Below are 20,014 nucleotides of genomic sequence, written 5' to 3'. Positions count from 1 at the left end.
CTTCTGCCTCGACCGTGTCGGGGGAAAGAGGAGAGAGAGAGAGAGAGAGAGAGAGAGAGAGGGAGAGACAGAAAGAGAGAGAGAGAGGGAGAGACAGAAAGAGATACTGCCAGACTTTTTTTCTGGCCACGTTTGCCCACTGCCAGCGATTTTTTGATTTTCTTACCTTTTTCAAGTAGTCACAGAATATTTATCTCCAGTATGATCGATCCCCTTATGGTTGATAATCACTGAGGGTTATACTGTGTGGTTTCACAAATTAATTGTCTGCCTTTGAAAATAGCATGTCTTGACCAAATATACATAGTAAAAAAAAAAGTACACAGGAGCCGAGATACAGGATTTTTAAGTAATAAGTTAACAAAGAGGTGAATGGAGCAGCAAATCTTCAGATGACGATATCTTGTTTTTTTTTCATAAAAAAAACAACAACATGTTTTAAATGTTTTAATTACGTCAGTGGCAGCATTGGTAAACGGGAATAATTACGTTTTTTACGTTAGTGACATCAATTTGGGGGTCCTTGCCTTGACATGAAAGAGTTTGAGTAGCACTTGTCTAGGAGTCTCCAAAATCGGATCGTCAACAGACCGGGTTTTAATATTGAGAGAAACGTGTGCACATTGTATAGCAGAGTCCTGCACGGGTACAATGTTGACAACCCGCACCCCACCCGTCAATAATCAGATCCGTAGACCGACCCGTCACCCGTGATTATATCAAAAATACAAACCAGATCCGCCCCGCCCGTCAAATAATGGACCCGTTGTCCGCCCCGTTACCCGTGATTACATGCAGTAAATACAGTAGCCTACAGACAGTCACTCGATTTAACTCATTCCCTGCCTAGAACGACTAAAACGACTTCTGTTTTAAGCCATGCCTGCCAAGAACGACTAAAACGACTTTTAAAAAAAAAAAAAAAAAAAAAAAAAAAAAAAAATTTTCCCCAACATTTTTTTTTTTTTTTTGGACCCAAAGACCAAGGAGATATGATTTTTCGAAGATATAGACTCCCATCCACTTCCTTGTTAACTTAAAACTTAAAAATTCTGTATCTCGGCTCTTGAGTACTTTTTTTTTTTCAATGAAAAATCTTGGCGGTGTTCAAACGGGCCAGAAATAATTCTGGCAGTGAATGAGTTAAAAGTGTGTTAAAATGCCTTTAACACAAGATAACAGCCTTCAACAATAGCGGTACATTCAGGTTCGTTCAGACATCTGCACGTCAAGTGAAGAACGGAGGAGCGAGTTTTCCATATATAGCCACGAGCGAGAATGAGCATACACGTGTCGTTGTTTACGTTGTCAGATGATTTTAATTTGAAGGTTGAACAGGATGTTCAATGTGTTTTTGTGAGTTAAGACAACTGACCGGCGTGCTCTGTGCTGGCGTGCTGTGTTAAGTTACACAAGTGACGTTGTTTGGGTGGAAACAGTGCCGATTTTCATAATAAAATGTTACCCACCAGCGTTTAGTTCAGTACCGAGTACCATACAAGTATATTTTTCAACCGTTTTCACCCGTTCGGTGCCAGAGTTTTATTTAAAAAAGTGACGTTGAGTGCCAGAGATCTCACCGTTTGTAGCGCTACGCTGTTTACAGCTGCAGACTCCACGACGAGCACCCGATTGTAAACAATAATATGCGTGCACGACGGTGGATGGTCCTGACTAACGCCTGGAACAATAACATCTCTCACGCCAGTCCCCATGGCGGAGTGATCTCGGATCAAAAATGACTCGTTTTCCCCACTGTAAAAAGTTAAGGAAATATGTCTTTTTTGGAAGGAGATAGAATGGGAGTGGACGGGAGCCAGGTTTTTTGGCACGGTGATCCATCTGTCCCTTCGTTTTCAGAGTCACCATGGGTGATTCCAGAGCTGCGCTAGCCCCCCGCCCCTTGTGGAAAAAAAAAGAAAAAAGAGAAAAAAGATTGACTTCCCGGAGATTCCCGGCACTCAACGTCACTTTTTGGTGCCCGTCGGATATCCGTGGGTACCCTTCCCGTTGCAGGACTCTGCAGTATAGTCTTTATTGTCATTGTTGTCGTGGTCTTTCAGTGTGGTGGTGAATCCATCCTGTCAACATCAGATGCACACACACACACACACACACACACACACACACACACACACACACACACAACCACCAACCTGTTGGCGTATGCGTGGGTTCCAGCGGATGTAGTAAGTCACCCAGAGGTCTAGGTGGCGCATGCTGGCCACGGGGTAGAGGACGCGGCCAGACTCCGGGGTGTAGAAGGGATTCAGAAAGCTCTCACTGGTGCTGTTCACCAGAGACCACAACGACACAGTCTTTGATCTCACCTCCTACAGAGAGAGAGACAGACAGACAGACAGACAGACAGACAGACAGACAGACAGACAGACAGACAGACAGACAGACAGCAGGTAAATCAGAGAGAAGCTGTTTAATCCCCCTTTTTTTCTTAGGACTAAAGGGCTTTGGATTTGGTGTGTAATGACATTGAAAACAAACTTGTGGTGGTGGAAATTCCTAAAGGAGCTATTGTCGTATTGATTAATTTAACCCATTGAGGCCTGAGGTTCCGATTCTGCGAAATGTCTTCTAAATCTCAACGGTTTTCTGGAAAACGTATGTTTCTATACCAGTGGTTTTCAAACTATTTCATGTCAAGGACCCCCAAAATGATATGAATTTGGCCACAGACCCCCATCTCAAAATATTTTGTTCCAGGGACCCCCAGAAGCAATCATTTGAGTTAATGTTTGCTTTAAAATATATATATATTCAAAGATTTGCACACATTTTCAAGATTTTTCAATAGCCAAAGTGTAAAATAATGTTTTTTAGCTCAAATCAAAAAGTGACACAGATGCGTTCCAGGTCTTAATGGGTTAATGTACTTGTCAATCTCTAAATTGGGTAGCTTGCTACTATGCAGGGAGGTGAGTATCATTTAAAAATATATATATATTAAGCTTTTGCAGATACAGGCTTTATGAAAAAAACATTCAAAGAACCTATCACTGATCTGCAGCTACTCAGTCAGGGGTATGTATAAACTGAATGTTTGATGATTTAATGTCCTTGAGCTTCATGGGATTACAGTCACATACTGAGGAGGTGTTTGTTCAGCCTCTTCTTAAAGGCATGAACACTACTTCATGTAATGTCTCCAACAACCGCAGGGGGAAGGCTGTTCCATGTTGTGATAGCAGAGTGGAGAAAGCTCCTATCAAGGCATTTGGTGTTAGACTTGAGGATGGTCAGAGCGTGGCTTGGTACTACCCTCCGGGTGATACGACCTGGGATGTGAGCTGGTTCACCTGTTCTTCCCTGACAAACCCCTTACAGCAGCTGATTCACGCCAACCTATTTACACATGTAGACTACAGTACGTGTGAGCTAGGAAAACAAGCCCATGCAAGGATGTACCTCTGAGAGAATATACATATGTTTGTGACATTAGATTTGTATGTGTGTGTGTGTGTGTGTGTGTGTGTGTGTGTGTGTGTGTGTGTGTGTGTGTGTGTGTGTGTGTGTTACCTGTTGTTCTCGTACACTCTCACAGTTGTAGAGGAAGGTGCCAAAGCGACAGCTGTACAGGTGTTCCAGAATGGTCACTAGGAGGCGCTCATTGAACTCAAATGCTGTAGGGAACTGCCACGACAACAGAGCAAAGAAGACACAAAGGCATTTAGACAATGAGGGGACATTTAAACAGCCTCTGCACCAGAGGAGCCAGAAGTACTCACTCAAATCTACAAGTAACTAGGATGCACGATTAATCGATCATCATGTTGGTATCGACAATATGGACCTTAAACATGCAACATCAATATCAAAATAATGTATTGGTTTTAGCAAATACTTTATTTTATAATAATAATTATTAATATATACTTTTTTAACTCTTTATTTTCAGGTTTCAAAATATAACATACAATCAATAGTACAAAAAATCAGCAGGAAAAAATGCAGTAAAAATAAGACAAAACATACAGATCATACAAACAAATAAAAAGAGGTCATGGGACATTCGGTACCAGTAATAGAAGCAGAAACATGTTGACAGGATCCAAGACCAAATACAATAGGAAGGATGCAACCAGCCATCATCAGAGAGCTGGCCCGCTATCTAAATAGTCCAGCCATTTCCCCCATCTTTTTTCACCCAACTCCTTTTGGAGCCTCAAAGAATAAGACATCTGCTCTAGGAGATGCAAGTGTCTCACAATACTGACAAATAGCCCCATAATAAGGCATTTTTTCTGCAACCAGTTATTTGTGATAGCTTTTTTGCTTGCTGCAAGTAGGATCTTATAAGAGTCATCCTGACTCAGTCCAGCCGGGGTTTGTCCAAGATACAAAGATTCAAATGTAGTATTGATATTGAAACCCAGATTTTTTTAGATAAGTGTTGCTACCTCCCTCCAGAAAGGTTGAATTGCAGGACAAGACCAAAAGTCATGTGCATGATCGACCATAGTATCTCCACATTCTCTCCAGCAGTCTAGCTGGTTGTATAATAATTATTTATATTTTAACGTAAAGCTGGGGGGAAAAAGCCCTTTTGTGATAATGAAGGCTGCAGAATCAAGCAGTGCTTTCTGGAGAAAACAGGTGTGAGGTAAACCATACCATTTCAATATCCAGGGGTGCCCATAACTGGTGCGCAGGTGCGCATGCGCACCCAAAATAAAAAATGCGCACCACATCAGACGACGCAAGGCGCTTTTGCGTACCAACAGCTGGGACAGGAATTTCCAAGCTTTTATTTTTTAGCAAAAATAAAAAATAAAAGCCTGGAGATCGAGACTAGGAATTTACTTCCTGAAGCCACAATCACGCTAAAGCATGCGTCGGCCCCATGTACAGCCATTAGGCGGCGGGGGAGAGGACATTGTGTGCGTGTCTCGCATCGCCTCGCATTGCCTCGCTGCGTGCACGCAGAGGCACTAGAGGCACTCGTCACCGATGATGAACGCACCGTGAAGGTGCAAAATATGCCGTGGCGTGAACGTCCCAATCTGGCGGATAAAAGCAGCGCAGCACAGGGCACCAACCTTGGGGGCTTCACCAAACGGTGAGAGGAAAAAAAACTGCGAAAATCGGCGGAATTTGCAAGCAGAGCTTCCTTTTTTTTATTTTTTTCGCGCAACTACCCCCCCCCCCCTCCCCCCGTTGACAAAACTGTCCGGTGGACACCGTGCTGACTCCCTATCCCTAGTAACTAAACCTGTCAAATAATTGGAGTGGAGAAAAACTGTTACTTTTCAGGATTCAAATTGAAGAACGGCAAAAGTAGCAGATCTACCAGAGATAGAAATGCCATTAAATGGGGGTCTGTAGCACTAATGCATGTCAAACTGGGGGTCCTTGAAATTAAAATGGTTGAGAATCACTGCTAGACCCGTAAAAATCTTCTCTTATCGGGGGTCCATGGCATATCTTTTCAAATGGGGGTCCGTGGGCTAATATGTGTCAATTTGGGGGTCATTGACACGAAAAAGGTTGAAAAGCACTGCCGTAGGGCATTAATTTACATAGAATTATAAAAAGTTCAAATGTGGAGATAAGAGGTTTTTGTTTCTGCCCAACAGCATTGAAACCTACTTTCTGTCAGTGGTTCTCCTACCTGTTTGCTCATCTGCCACACACAGTCTATGAACTGGACGAAGATAGGAGACCTCTCCTGATCCGCATGGTTCTTATCACCATGACCTATCCTCTGTACACACACACACACACACACACACACACACACACACACACACACACACACACACACACACACATTGATCTATTAATGTGAATGTCCATACAGAGGGGAACGGCATTATTCATTAATTAATATTACCATTATTATTCATTTTAAAATGATCGTCTCATAATTAATTATCTTATTAAATGACTTATTACAATGAGTATTATATGAATATGCATGGTCTTACTTGTGTGAACTTGTGTCCAAAGCTGATCCATTCCTTCTCAATGAGCACCTAGAAACACACACACACACAATGTTACACATCTCATTTACACTGTTTAGAAACAATAACGCTCACCACTGGCGTAGCGTGGACTCTAATGTTGACCGGGCAGGATCTGTACCCCCCCCCCCCCCTGCGATTTTTAAAAGAGTAATTCATTAATTAAACGACATTAACTCATTCACTGCTAGAATTATTTCTGGCCGCGTTTGAACACTGCCATATTTTTCATTGAGAAAAAAAAGTACTCAGGAGCCGAGATACAGAATTTTTAAGTTTTAAGTTAACAAGGAAGTGGATGGGAGTAAATATCTTCGAAAAATCATATCTCCTTGGTCTTTGGGTCAAAAAAAAAAAAAAAAAATCAAAAAAAAAAAATTAAAAAAAAATATATATTTTTTATTTTTTTTTATTTTTTAAAAAGTCGTTTTAGTCGTTCTTGGCAGGCATGGCTTATGGACAGAAGTCGTTTTAGTCGTTCTAGGCAGGGAATGAGTTAAGCAACATTAACAACACACTCTACCATCCTTCAGTGGTGGAAAACTTACTCAAATGTTTTACTTAAGTAAAAAGTATCAATACTGCAATGTAGACATAGCCTACTCTACTCCAGGATTCATTCTATTTTGGACTCCTTCTTAGGACATGATCTGACAATAGCCTATATGCCTCCTACAGACTACGGTACTTAACAGGTCACACATGGACCATTGTTATGCAGGAGACGGTAGCTTTAGCTTTGTAAAAGGTGCGAATGGGGCAGCCAACGTATAACTGCGGTAACGTATCTATTGTTGTCGGAGCAAAATTATTTTTTTCTGGGGAATCTTGCCCTGCAGTTTGAGCAGCTAGACAGGGCAGGCCGGGTCTTTACTGACCGGGCCATGGCCTCAGTGGCCTCCATGACGCTACGCCTCTGACGCACACAATGATGAGATGAGACAATGACAACAATGCCTGTATATTGCCGGCTAAACATTTATTAAACTACCGGCATAGACCTGATCACCTGACTGATTACTGAGGTTTTGTCACATATTTTGTCAAACAAAAAAAAAAAGTATATACAATAACAATAATACAAAAAAATCACACCCTTTGTGAAGGAAGCAGTGCCTTTGATGAGCCCCGTATTGATGTTGTCATCAATATTTGTTTATAGCCCAGCCAATAAGAATGTCCGGGTGTGTCCGGACAGACACACAGACACACGGACACACAGACAAAGTCAGATATAGAGCGGTTGGCACCACTAAAAAATTGTCACCTATAATGACCAGGGTGAAAGTGGTTAACCACTTGAACCCTATATGGGTGACCGGAGTCCCTCAGGCATCTATACTAGTGTCTTTTCTGTTTTTCTGTTATTGTGAGGAGGGCTTTTGCTGAAAATAGCTTGTCGATCTGCCAATCTGACAGGATAAAAATGCCATTTTCGGCTGAAGTCTTCCTCACGGCTGCATGAATCTTCTGATTCCGATGTCTAAAGGTGAAATAAAGACCCAGATATCAGCCACTGGCTCTAGTAGAGCAGGATCCACTGACCTGGAACCCTCTTAGAGTGCGGTAGTGGCTGTCCAGCATCAGCATGGCCAGAGAGGTGAGCTGGGCGGTTCGATCCCAGCCGTCACTACAGTGGACGATGACCGAGTTACCAGAAGAGATCTTATCTGCTACCTGGATCGCTCCCGATAACACCAGCTATAAAAAAAACACAATAAAATACAATGCACATAAATACATGCATGTAATGCTCTTGAGAACACCAACTATAGAAACTACATAAATACATTATATCGTCTCTGTCGGGGCCGACTTTTCATGATTCAAATTTCGAAAATGGCAAAAGTAGCAGATCTGCAAGCTCAAAATGTGTTGCTTTGTGCCGCGTTTTCTAGCTTGTAGATCTGCTACTTTTGATGCTTTTGTGTGACGCTGTAGTGTGATCAAGTACAGTATAGGGTGTTCATTTATGAAAAAACACAAAAGGTTAGAATATGGAGATAAAAGGTTTCTGCCTGATACCAACGATTTGTAACACACACACACACACACACACACGTTGACCTATATACCTTAATGTGTTCCAGCCAGTGTGTAGACTCCAGACTGGACAGCCAGTGGGACTCCTCCACGTTGGGATAGACGATGTCTTTGAGTTTCTTCAGAGACTCTCTCATCACGTGGATGTTGTGGATGTCCAGGAAAACCAGCTCTGCGTTCTGATACTCGTCTCCTTCATAGCCTCCTCCTGTAGCCTGGGAAAAAAACAACACATATGGATTGAAGCACAAACACAAAATCTCACCTCTGAAATGTTTTTGTCATGGGCCCCAATTCCTACATTTGCTCTTTGTGTGAAACAGTGCTCCACACGTCCTAGACTCTTCTTTCTAGGCACAACGTACATCTACATACATCTACTAATTAAATATCATAAGATATCAAAGTCTTAACCTAACCCCCCTTCTCCACGAACTCTTCTTTTCTTTCCTCTTGTACATATTTTGTATTTTTCATACCAGTAACATGTAAGCTGATTGTATGACGTTCTGTATAGTAGTGTCTGTCTCTTATATGTCATCATGATTTGTGTGCGTGGGGATCTCATTTTAAACAAGCGTAGTGTTTTATGAGCCTTCCAGTTTAGTAGGTTCAAGGTTCAAGGTTCAAGGTTCAAGTTTATTAGTGTCCCCGAGGGGCAAATTGGTTTGCAGCATATAGCATCAGTGCAGTACAACAACATTAAAACAGACAATAAAAAAAACAGTAAAAAACAGAACAGTAACACATCCGTAGCCGGTACAGAGAGTTCACATTAGGTCATAAAGAGCAAAGTGTAAGGTGCAATACTTGGCTTCTCCATAACAGAGTTCAGACTGCCGATAGAAATAGGAATGAAGGACAGTTTGTGCCTGTTTGTTGTGGCACTGGGGGTCCGCAAGCGACGGCCCGAAGGAAGGAGTTTGTACTTGTTGTTAAGTGGGTGAGCGGTATCTGAGCGAATGGACTTGGCTTTTTTGAGCACTTGTCTGTTAAAGAGAAGTCCAAGGCTGTTCATATTTGTACCAATTACCTTGGAGGCAACTTTCACAATTCTACCAAGGCAATTCTTATCCTTAACACAGAGATTACCAAACCAACATATAATAGAAAAGGAAATGACAGACTCTATGTAGGCACTGTAAAACACTCTAGTAGACCTTGTATTGTGAATTTGTACTTCCATGTACTGTTGTTCTCATGTCTTACTAAATAAAGTACATCAATCAATCAAATCTAGAATAAATCTACAGTTGATATACAGTAGTGGACTAAAATGTATGTAGGCGGGCCGTGATGGCATTGTAATGCCTGATTTATGCTTAGCTGATGGGTATTCGGCTATTATCAGAGTGTCACAACCTCGTGCAACCACTGATAAAACGACTTGTCTTAGTTCTACTGGATCTCTTCTCCATTAGACGCTCCCAAACATTTTCTTCTAGGTTTTTCTTTGTCAACGAAACTGTCAACGTATTTAGTCATAGTTTTTGTAAAAAAAAAAAAAAAATCTGCTATTTTCATTACTTTTACTTATTTGTGGTAATTATTAGATTTTTTCATTTTATTCACAAAATACTTTTGAAATAATATATACATTTCTTTTTTAAATGTAGGAAACGGAAAAAAGGACATATTTACTCAAGACCATGAGCTCGGTTAGGGGCTCTCCCCACGCTGGCAGAGGGAGAGTGGCGACCAGGATTACTAGCTTAGGCTTTGGCACTGGGTGGAAAATGGGTTACAAAATCGTGAATTCCGACCCACTGTTTGTGAAAACAGTGAGTTAAACACAGGTGTTGTTACCTTGTTGGCCACAGCGTTAACGTTGGGCCGTGCGTCGTAGACAGTGAGTTAAACACAGGTGTTGTTACCTTGTTGGCCACGGCGTTGACGTTGGGCCGTGCGTCGTAGATGGTGAGCTTGGCGGTGCTGTTGGCCTCTCTCACCAGGTCCAGGTATCGCTCGTCGTCTTTGTTGCGTTTGCCGGACATGCCGACCAGCGGCTGGCTGCACCGCGCGATTACCGCCTGGTTCTCTCTGTGGATCCACGACAACACCTGTACACACACACACACACACACACACACACAGGTTTCTATTACCGTAATTTCCGGACTATAAAGCACACACCTGAATATAAGCCGCACCAGCTAAATTTAGGGAAAAAAACAAATGTGTACATATACAAGCCGCACTGGACTATAGACCCCTTAACAGACGACGTCACACTGGTTGCAACCGTCATACTACGCAAGCGTCAAACCCATTCTGTCAGGTCTCGCTAAGGCGCGCAGCACTAGCCAACACACAAGAGGGGGTTGGGGTGTGCTGAAACCAGCTGCACCCCGAAACAACAGGTTGAGAATTAATTGTATGAAACAATCACCTGCATGCATCCAGTCTCAATAATTGGTCTATAAGCCGCAGGCGTAAAATCCATAGATTTAGAAGGTCCCCTAGTGGCCGTTAGCTGTAAAAATCCATAGATTAGCCGCACCGTTGTATAGGCCGCAGGGTTCAAAGCATGGGGAAAAAGTAGCGGCTTATAGTCCGGAAATTACAGTACTATACTTGTGACGGCATAAAACATTTTTGGACAGCCATTTTTACTAGTGCCATTTTATATATATATATATTTTTGCCATTTTTAACCGTAAGGCTAAAGCCGAAAATAATATAGATCAGACATTTTTCGGTGCATGGCACTGTGGCACGCAACTACGTAAATCATGAAAAAGAGGAAAGTACTTTAATCATGTCAAAACCAACATGTTTTTAGACCAGAACTGGTCTTCATCAGGGCAAATATTAGTAGTGTTTTTCCAATTATTCAGAGGTCTGTGTGTAATTCCCTCCCGGCCCACAGGTTGAGAAGCACAGATTTTAAAAAGCTCAGTGACTCACGGGGATGCGACATCGTGACCTGAAGGTGGCGACTCTCTTCAGGTCCTCCTCGGTGGCTTTGAAGGGGACCGCCAGGATGGTGGGATAGGTGTCACACAGCTCAAACTTATTATTAATGAAGGTGATCCTCCACTTGTCGTTAGGTAAGCCCTACGGGAGACAATGGGAATGAATGCATTGCTTTCGGGTGAAAACATTAACGCCCTACTTGTTTGAACATTGCGGGCCCACAATAACCTACCTGACCTGGCGGAGACCTGTGTTCTGAGGAGCACTTTTTTAATGTTTATTTTTGTATGCTTTATATTTTATTTGGCTTTTTTCGAGGTATGCAAGAGGAAAGAACAATACAGATATCCCCACAAGACAAACGGAAAGAACACTGGCAAAATAAAGTGATAATTTGCGTCTCGGCCTCAAAGACATTCAACTCTCTAACTCAGCGAATAGGCTCTGTGGAAAATAGTGGAACAGAGCTGTGAGTGGTGTGGATTCTCACCTGTCTTCTGTACTCCTCCATGGGTTTGTAGACATTCCATCCATTCTCCTCATATTTCTCCTGACTCAGATATGCAAACATATTCTACAGAGACATGGACACAAGGTTCAGACACAACACAACATTTAGTTTACACTCTTTTATTGGCCCTCTCCTTTTTCCCCCTCTACAGTCTACCGCAAATCTATGGCTATATGACGGTACACATTGCGATGGTTGTTATTATATCAGCTACTTTTTAACCGTCTCATTTGATTGATATTTTCCTTAAACTATGCACCATCTGTACTCACATGTGTTATTACATTTGATGCTATACATATTTTTGAGTTGAGTTGCGATCTCTTTGTTGAAAATAGCTTATCTACACCTACTCATATTCATGCTCAGAATATCGTCTCTGTCTCTGGCAAACTTTCTAAAATGCATTATGAATACCATCTCTCTCGCGCGTGTGAGGTTGGGGGGGGTTGGCCTCCCGTGCGGGGCGGGTTATGATTAAACCTGACCCGCGCATCACTAATGTGTATACATTTTCTTTTGGAAAAAAATAAGTAAATGAAAAACAACTTGTGACCAATAAAAATGGGTTTGCAACCGTCAAATGGGTACCGATGACCCATGGTTTGGGAAACCAGCATTAGAGCGTCGACAGCTGGCCTCTGTGTGCCAGTTGTTGTCAATGATGTTTAACATACCAGTCCATGTGAGACAGGGAAGGCGAATTTGAAGAGGATGTCAAAGATGTCTCTCCTGCTGTGTCCCTCCTGCTTCAACGCAAACCTCAGATTCCTCATGTCCTGATGACGACACACACACACACACACACACACACACACACACACACACACACACACACACACACACACACACACACACACACACACACACACACACACACACACACACACACACACACACACACACACACACACACACACACACACAGTTACACACTTTTACGGCTCTGGCAGTGATTCTCAACCATTTTAATTTCAAGGACCCCCAGTTTGACATGCATTAGGCTACGGACCCCCATGTAATGGCATTTCTATCTCTGGGACCACAATTTATACAGTGAAATCAATGTTAATTTAACTCTGAGAGTGTTCAAATGGAACCAAAAGTTAGGGTCCATTTGGTTCCATTTGAACACTTTCTGAGTTACAGACCTATGGGTCCATTTGGATCCTAACTTTCTATCATTTAGCTGGGGACCCCCGGGAACTCCCTCAAGGACCCCTAACTAACACAACGATCCATTTATAAACCTCACATTCCTCATAGTCCTGATAATCACACATAAAAGACGATAAGACGATGTACAACGTTCCTAAACACCAATTATCTATTATTTTACTTAGAATGAAAACTAATGAATGAAACTAAGACTAAAAGTGAAACCACTTTAGCTCATCCACCTCGATGAGTGTTTGATCTGTAAATCATATGTGGCGCCATGCGCTCTTTCACCATAAATGTCACACGCACACACACACACACACACACACACACACACACACACACACACACACACACACACACACACCTTGCAGGTGATGTCCAGGCCGTATGCGTTCTCTCCTCTACTGGAAGCTCCGCCCATCTTCTCAACACGACAGATGGCGCCCAGCGGTACGTCCAGCGTCACCGCCACGTCCTGGAGAAAAACACGGTTAAATGATGAATTATGATTATGTCCCGCACTAACACGATACTCCATATTCTAACTTTTTGTGTTTTTTCGTAAATTAACGTCCTGAAAAGGAGGTAGTACTATTTCCCTGTTAGACAGACGACCCCCCCCCCCCCCTTTTTTGTACATAGAGCATTATAATTTTTTTCCCCCTGCTTTTTTTATTTTTTGTTTGTACATAGTGTTATCTTTTTCTGTATTTTTGTGTTGATATTTGAACTGTGGTGCCACTATATATGTCTATGAATTGAATACCAAGGACCTCATTGGAAACAAGACCGCAATGAATGTTTTGATCGGACCTTTTAGACAAAGCATTTTAAATGTAATTGTGCTGTTTTATGTTTTGCCTAATAAAATATTCAATCAATCAATGTAACAAAGTAGTTTTGTAGCCTGGGATTGGCCAGACTGATAACGTGGATTCATTCTCACGTTCCTCCTCCCCGGTATCAGTCTGGAATTCGGCCCATATGGAGCGAGTATGAGAAAATCAGAAAATGATTTTGATGCTTTTCACTGTTGTACCGACAGCAGTTGAAACGCATGCAGTCACTGATTGGCCTGATCATTTTCTGATTTCTCATACTCGCTCCCTATTGGGCCGAAGTCCAGACTGATACCGGGGAGGAACGTGAGAGTGAATCCACGTTATCAGTCTGGACAATGCCAGGCTAACGGTTTTGGACATTTTTGGTTTTCCACCCAACAGAGACGATATACATTACTATTACACAGCGAAAAACAAACATGTTCACACATTTAAACACTGTTGACATGTAATGGTAAAATACAGATACTGTTTCTTCTTTAGATTTGTGGGGTTCTGTGTCTACAGACCAATGTCCCTTTTAGTACTTTTTCCACCACTGCTTGAAGGAAGTAACCAATCGGGTGCAAGCTATATCCGTATGGGATCTACTACATGCACACTCAATGGCAGCTCCTGTCACATCGGCTGATTGCATGATGATTGCATAGTGTGGTTGATAATAATATACAAAGAAACACTAACGCACATCGTCTGTTGAATGCTGTGATGAAGGCTCTTAGCCGAAGCGCGTAAGCGTTCGTTTAATGATGTGTGTCGACAAAAAAAAGAGGAAATGTAAGTACTTTGTCCTCCATTGACTTGAACATTTAGGATGTGTTACCTCTTAGGGATTTTTTCAATTCCTATTTTCACTACACACATCCTCTGTTTTTGGTGCTTAGAGCCAAACTGCAAAAACAGAATCATGAAAAAACAAGAGGGGAGCTCGCATGGGTTAAAATGCTCCGATTTTCATTCACAGCAGCAGTGAGACGTTTCCACCTTCGTCTCTTTCAGTCAAACTCACAAGGCGTCGCCACCTCTTGGCATACTTTGATTTAAAAACTTGGCACGCACAATGTGTGCAGGTCACGGGTGTGATAACTACTACACCAGTGAGCAGGATATTTAGCTCCATTATTAAGTGGGTTTTGTGGTGTTTATTAAACCAGAGCATCTGTGATTACAATGTCTGAAAACTACATCGACTTGCAAGCAACCGAACAAAAGTATGGAGACATTTTTAAATTGGGAGTTCAAATGTGTCGGTACACCCAGTAGCTCACTCTGACCACAAGAGGGCAGTGTAGGTCATGTTTGTCAGAACAACACCTGTGTGTGTGTGGTGTGTGGTGTGTGGTGTGTGGTGTGTGTGTGTGTGTGTGTGTGTGTGTGTGTGTGTGTGTGTGTGTGTGTGTGTGTGTGTGTGTGTGTGTGCATATCTTACTGCGTCTGAGCTCTTGAAGTACAGTCTGTAGTTTGTGATGAATACTTTTCCTTTGAGCGCTCCACTGAATGGACACATGTAGATGATCTCTTTATCTGCAGGCACGCACACACACACACACACACACACACACGAGGACACACACACACACACACACGTTGAATTATTAAACTTTAAACCTGTCCAAAACAAGAAGCTAACAACGTGTCACATGAGCTTGTAGATCTACCATTTTCTTTAATAAGTTTTGCCTACTGTATGTTGACGTGCCCGAAATAGAGATCGACCATTAAAGGTAGGGTAAGTGATTTTCTTTGGTTAAAATAAGTGTTAAATAGCTCTATATTGTGATAGTACTCATTGCTATAGAGTGTTTGTTCAGTATTAGGAGTCTCCTTGTCTCTCCAGCTCTTTATTAAACAGAAAATGCATTTTCGTTTCAGTTTCATTTCCAATTTTATCCAACCAGGACAGAGAACTCAATCAGGATACAGATTAAACAAGTGAAATTGGAAGTGATGACACTAAGAAATGAGCAGGCAAAATTGGAACTGGAACACTATAAAAATGAAGCTTAAAAATGGGTACTTTCTCCTGATTGGCTGAGATTTTGACACCTACCGAAAAATGTATTTTCTGTTTTGTTTATTAAAGAGCTGGAGAGACATGGAGACTCCTGTTACTGAACAAACACTCTATAGCAATGATTACTATCAGAATATAGTGATTTAACCTTTTAACAAAATACTTTTTGTTTTAACCAAAAAATATCACTTACCCTAACTTTCATAGATTTTTTTTAAATGAAATGATCAATTGTTGAATATTTCTTAAATATATTAAATGTGATTCTTATAATCAATTAATTGGACGACTTCACACTCACCTATGACTCTCTCCTCTCCTGGCAGCAGAGCTACGTCTGCTAACGGCTCCATCTTCAAAGACTCTCTGGATGTCTGCGGAGACACACACACACACACACACACACACAAATAATTATACAGTACAATACAATAGAGGTTTTCACACATACACACACACACACACTTATAAAGTACAATTAAATAGAGGTTTTCACAGGTCCAAAATGATGGATCCGAACCCTAACGGACCAGTGAAATTCATTCTGAGATTGGTTCTGAATTTTCTTTTTTTAACCAGGTCAGCACAGATTTGACAGAGGAGCAACTTTGTAATCGAGTAATATTTGACCAGGAGAATCTATACTTTAGACTCCAGAAGTACTGGAGTGGAGTAGTTTGTCCACCACTGACCATAGGCTCCGGTCAGAAGGGCCTGAATGTCCCCCCAATATTTAGCAATCGACTTATCGATCCTGCCGACCGCTGCTCTATTTTGTTTCTTATTTTTTGCACCCCACCGTTCCCATTGTGTTGCGCAATCGTGGTGTATTGGCTGCATGCTCACTTCTCGCCGCAATGACCGTTCTGTTACTGGCTACGTGCAGTTGCTCTCTCAACTCCACCAATTTATAATATCATAAAACATACATTAACCTAATTAAGCCCTATTTTATACCTAGGCTATTTGAAAATAGCAGATCTACAAGCTCACAACGCGTCGCATCGCGACGCGTTGTGAGCTTGTAGATCTGCCATTTTCAAACATTTTGCACTTTTACTTTTGGTGCTTTGAGTATATTTTGATCCCAATACTTTTGTACTTTTACAAAAGTACATGAATTCCGGGCTTTTACTTGTAACAGAGTATTTCTACATTGCAGTATTGACACTTTTACTTAAGTAAAGAATGTGAGCCACCACTGGCTATTTATACACAACAAATAGTTGTTCTTTGTAAACTGGCTGTGGGTGTGAGAACAGCAGATGGCCCGCGGGGCTCAGGCTGCTACAGTAGAATGAAGTGCTGCCATGATAGACTGACTGGCCAGGGATCAGATACTGCAACTATATACGGGGGAACTAAGTTGTTCCCCCCCCAGTCAGCTAAAGTGTGAGCAGAGAGCGCACGCACAAATTCCATCAAACTATACTGTACCTCTGTGGAATCAAAGTGCATCATGGCATGTGTGATCATAGCGCTTTTATCCAAAGCGCTTTAGATTCATACACCGATGACGTAGGAAACCATGCAACGCACCAACCTGGTCATCGGGAGCAATTAGGGGTTTTAGCGTCTTGCTCATGGACACTTCCACACTAACTCTGGGGGGGCCCGGGATCGAACTGGGAACTTCATAGTTCCCATCGGCCACTCTACCCCTGAGCCACTGCCGAGACTGCAGAGTAAGCTTGAATGTCCCTTAAATAGAAAGTCTGAACATTACATTTACAACATGGTCTTCATCCAGAGCTACTTAGTGCTTATAGTTAGTTCATTAATTAAGTTTTCACCTAATAAGGTGATTATGATACTAGGCTCTCATAGTCTGGTGATGTCGGTCAGTAAAAACAGAGAGATGTGTTCAGGTGAGCGGTGAGCCTCTTTTCACCATGGCTCAGTGACGTCATGTTCACCAAAACTGACAGTGAATGTCATGACCTCACCGTCTAACACCCCCCCCCGACACACACACACACACACACACACACACACACACACACACACACTAATGTCCCTTCACTTTTTCCCTCCTGCTGGCGCTTGCCACTGACCACACACACACACACACACACACACACACACACACCTAGTCTGGTTCCAACCTTTACTCATCTACGAGGAGAAAAGCCTGGTCACGACCTAATGCAGAGAGTGTGTCTATAGTGGCAGGACGTCCGTCGTTATGTATTTCCCCCCGAAACTATATTTTTTCAACCAATCGCAACACTCGTTTCATGCACGGAGAATGTAAACATATTTGTAAAGCCTCAACGTCATTCATTTCATTGGCCGGATACTTCCGCCAAATTCCGGTACTTCCGTTTAGACGCTCAACCGGCGAGGTCTTGCCCAGCGTGACACAAACCCAACTTACACTGGAGCCGTTGTATGGGGATTGGTGGTTACTCTGTGTGTGTGTGTGTGTGTGAGTGTGAGTGTGTGTGTGTGTGTGTGTGTGTGAGAGAGTGTGAGTGTGAGTGTGAGTGTGAGTGTGAGTGTGTGTGTGTGTGTGTGTGTGTGTGTGTGTGTGTGTGTGTGTGTGTGTGTGTGTGTGTGTGTGTGTGTGTGTGTGTGTGTACACTTACATTGGAGCTGTTGGTGTCTGTTAGAGTGGAGTTGTAGATGGAGATGGGTGAGGCCATCACTCAACCACTGGAGCTGCTTCTACAAGAAACAAAACAGATCACGTGTTCATTAACTGTGATCGAGGTAAAAGTTTTAAATAATCCTGATTCTTTTTTTTGCTTTTTAACCCTTTTTATCCCCAATGTATTCGTTATGCTTAGCAGTAGTGATGCGCGCGGGTCAGGTGTTTTCATAACCCGCCCCGCCCGGAAACCCAACCCAACCCGTCCCACAAAAATAATATAAATCAACGACCCAGCCAATCCCACAACCTGCCAAAAAAAAACAAAAAAAAACACACAAGCAAGTCCATTCAATTGCTTTCCAGAGAGAGAGAGAGGGACAGAGGGAGGGAGAGAGAGAGAGAGAGAGAGAGACAGAGGTACAGAGGGAGGGAGAGAGAGAGGTGTGTTTTGGTGTTTTTCTTTTCTTCCGTGGATTGACCCGCTTCACCCGCCCCGCGATAATTGCATGGTAGTCTATAACCCGTCAGCTGCTTTACCACTGCGCCACCCGAGCGCAAAATAATCGTGAATCGTGATACTGATTTAATATCCACCCAGTCACCACACATTAAAGAAAAGCAGCATCATACTACACACACACACACACACACACACACACACTTATTATGGTTATCCTGGCTATGAAACACGACTCATTCACATTAGTGTCATTTGCCCAGCAGCCCCACAACAACAGCACCCCACAGGATCAAATGTGAACCATGCAGCATGTGAGTGTGGGGCGAACTCACATTAATGTTTCATTGTAGTGAAGTGGATAAGCATGGACCGCTCTCTGTGTGTGTGTGTGTGTGTGTGTGTGTGTGTGTGTGTGTGTGTGTGTGTGTGTGTGTGTGTGTGTGTGTGTGTGTGTGTGTGTGTGTGTGCGCTACTGATCTGGTGTGAATAATGAATATAAAATGGTACTTAGTCGGTTGGATGAGTGAACATACAGTATATGCTGTCAGTGTCAATACAGACAGTGTGGGGGAATTGTTACTGTAGTGTACACTGTAAAATACTGAGAGAATTTGGTGTGTTAGGGCTGCAGCTGCATAACATCGTTTCAGCATCGGCATTGCAAAAGTGTACACAAATGCAATAAACCCTGTTCAGACGTACTAGAGTTGCTGGCATACTGATACAGTATATGTGATTTTGGTGTTGTGTGCCGATCTGCAATATAGCGGTGCTGGCAAAATGCCAGCAATGCATGCTTTTAGTAACATTCCCAGCAATCAAGTGGTGGGACGCAGGTGTGAGCACAGAGCAGGATGACATTGGGCGCGTTCGAAAATACAGCACTGAGCGCACTGGCCAATACAAACTAATAGGCGAGTGTGCTCCAGTGCGTAATTTCCGAACGCACCCATTGAGAGAGAGAACTACTGTGGTGCGCACGCACACACACACACACACATACACACCCCGCATCTGACAAACCAATCAATTAATGATGCATGTAGACCACTTGTTCAAATTGAAGTGTCAAAGCGTCTCTATATTGGGTTGCACCGCAATATTAATTTGAATACCGAGTTACCGACCCAAATGAACATGTGAAACCAACAACACACACACACACACAAGGGAACCGACCCAAATGAGACACACACACACACACACACACATATACACACACACACACACACACACAGACAGAGCTGCTGTATTTTCTCTCGTTCTCTCTCTCTCTCTCTCTCTCATTCCACACACACTTCGACCAAGAGTTCTTGAACTTGAACCAGACTCATGTGTCCGTCACATTCTTATCATATTTGAAGTGGTTTAAAGGCCTGCCATCATAAACACATGATAGACGGACCTGTGTAGTCTTACCAGTTTACCAGACAAACAGACCTAGCATTTCTTTTCTCCAGAAACTGATGTAGGAAGAGAGCCAAACCATG

At 42.5% G+C, this 20,014-nt stretch overlaps 1 protein-coding gene across 1 annotated transcript in view; it reads right to left on the bottom strand.

Annotated features, from left to right (window-relative positions):
* The window catches only part of mtm1 (myotubularin 1), a 28,872-nt gene that overhangs the window by 1,362 nt on the left and 7,496 nt on the right, over window positions 1-20,014 (bottom strand). The window contains exons 2-15 of the mRNA XM_084043420.1: window positions 18,060-18,138; window positions 15,773-15,845; window positions 14,887-14,981; window positions 12,980-13,090; window positions 12,129-12,230; window positions 11,431-11,514; window positions 10,932-11,081; window positions 9,899-10,084; window positions 8,057-8,239; window positions 7,527-7,682; window positions 5,943-5,990; window positions 5,627-5,719; window positions 3,535-3,648; window positions 2,157-2,333 (exon numbers count right to left, since the gene is read on the bottom strand). Coding sequence (XP_083899546.1) covers window positions 2,157-2,333; window positions 3,535-3,648; window positions 5,627-5,719; window positions 5,943-5,990; window positions 7,527-7,682; window positions 8,057-8,239; window positions 9,899-10,084; window positions 10,932-11,081; window positions 11,431-11,514; window positions 12,129-12,230; window positions 12,980-13,090; window positions 14,887-14,981; window positions 15,773-15,845; window positions 18,060-18,116 — 1,629 coding nt within the window. The 5' untranslated portion in view covers window positions 18,117-18,138. The remainder of the gene's footprint in view (window positions 1-2,156; window positions 2,334-3,534; window positions 3,649-5,626; window positions 5,720-5,942; window positions 5,991-7,526; window positions 7,683-8,056; window positions 8,240-9,898; window positions 10,085-10,931; window positions 11,082-11,430; window positions 11,515-12,128; window positions 12,231-12,979; window positions 13,091-14,886; window positions 14,982-15,772; window positions 15,846-18,059; window positions 18,139-20,014) is intronic.

This window comes from Gymnoscopelus microlampas, assembly GCF_963454915.1.
Source record: "Gymnoscopelus microlampas genome assembly, chromosome: 19".
Lineage (NCBI taxonomy): Eukaryota > Metazoa > Chordata > Actinopteri > Myctophiformes > Myctophidae > Gymnoscopelus > Gymnoscopelus microlampas.
This window is presented reverse-complemented; position numbering and strand designations above follow the sequence as displayed.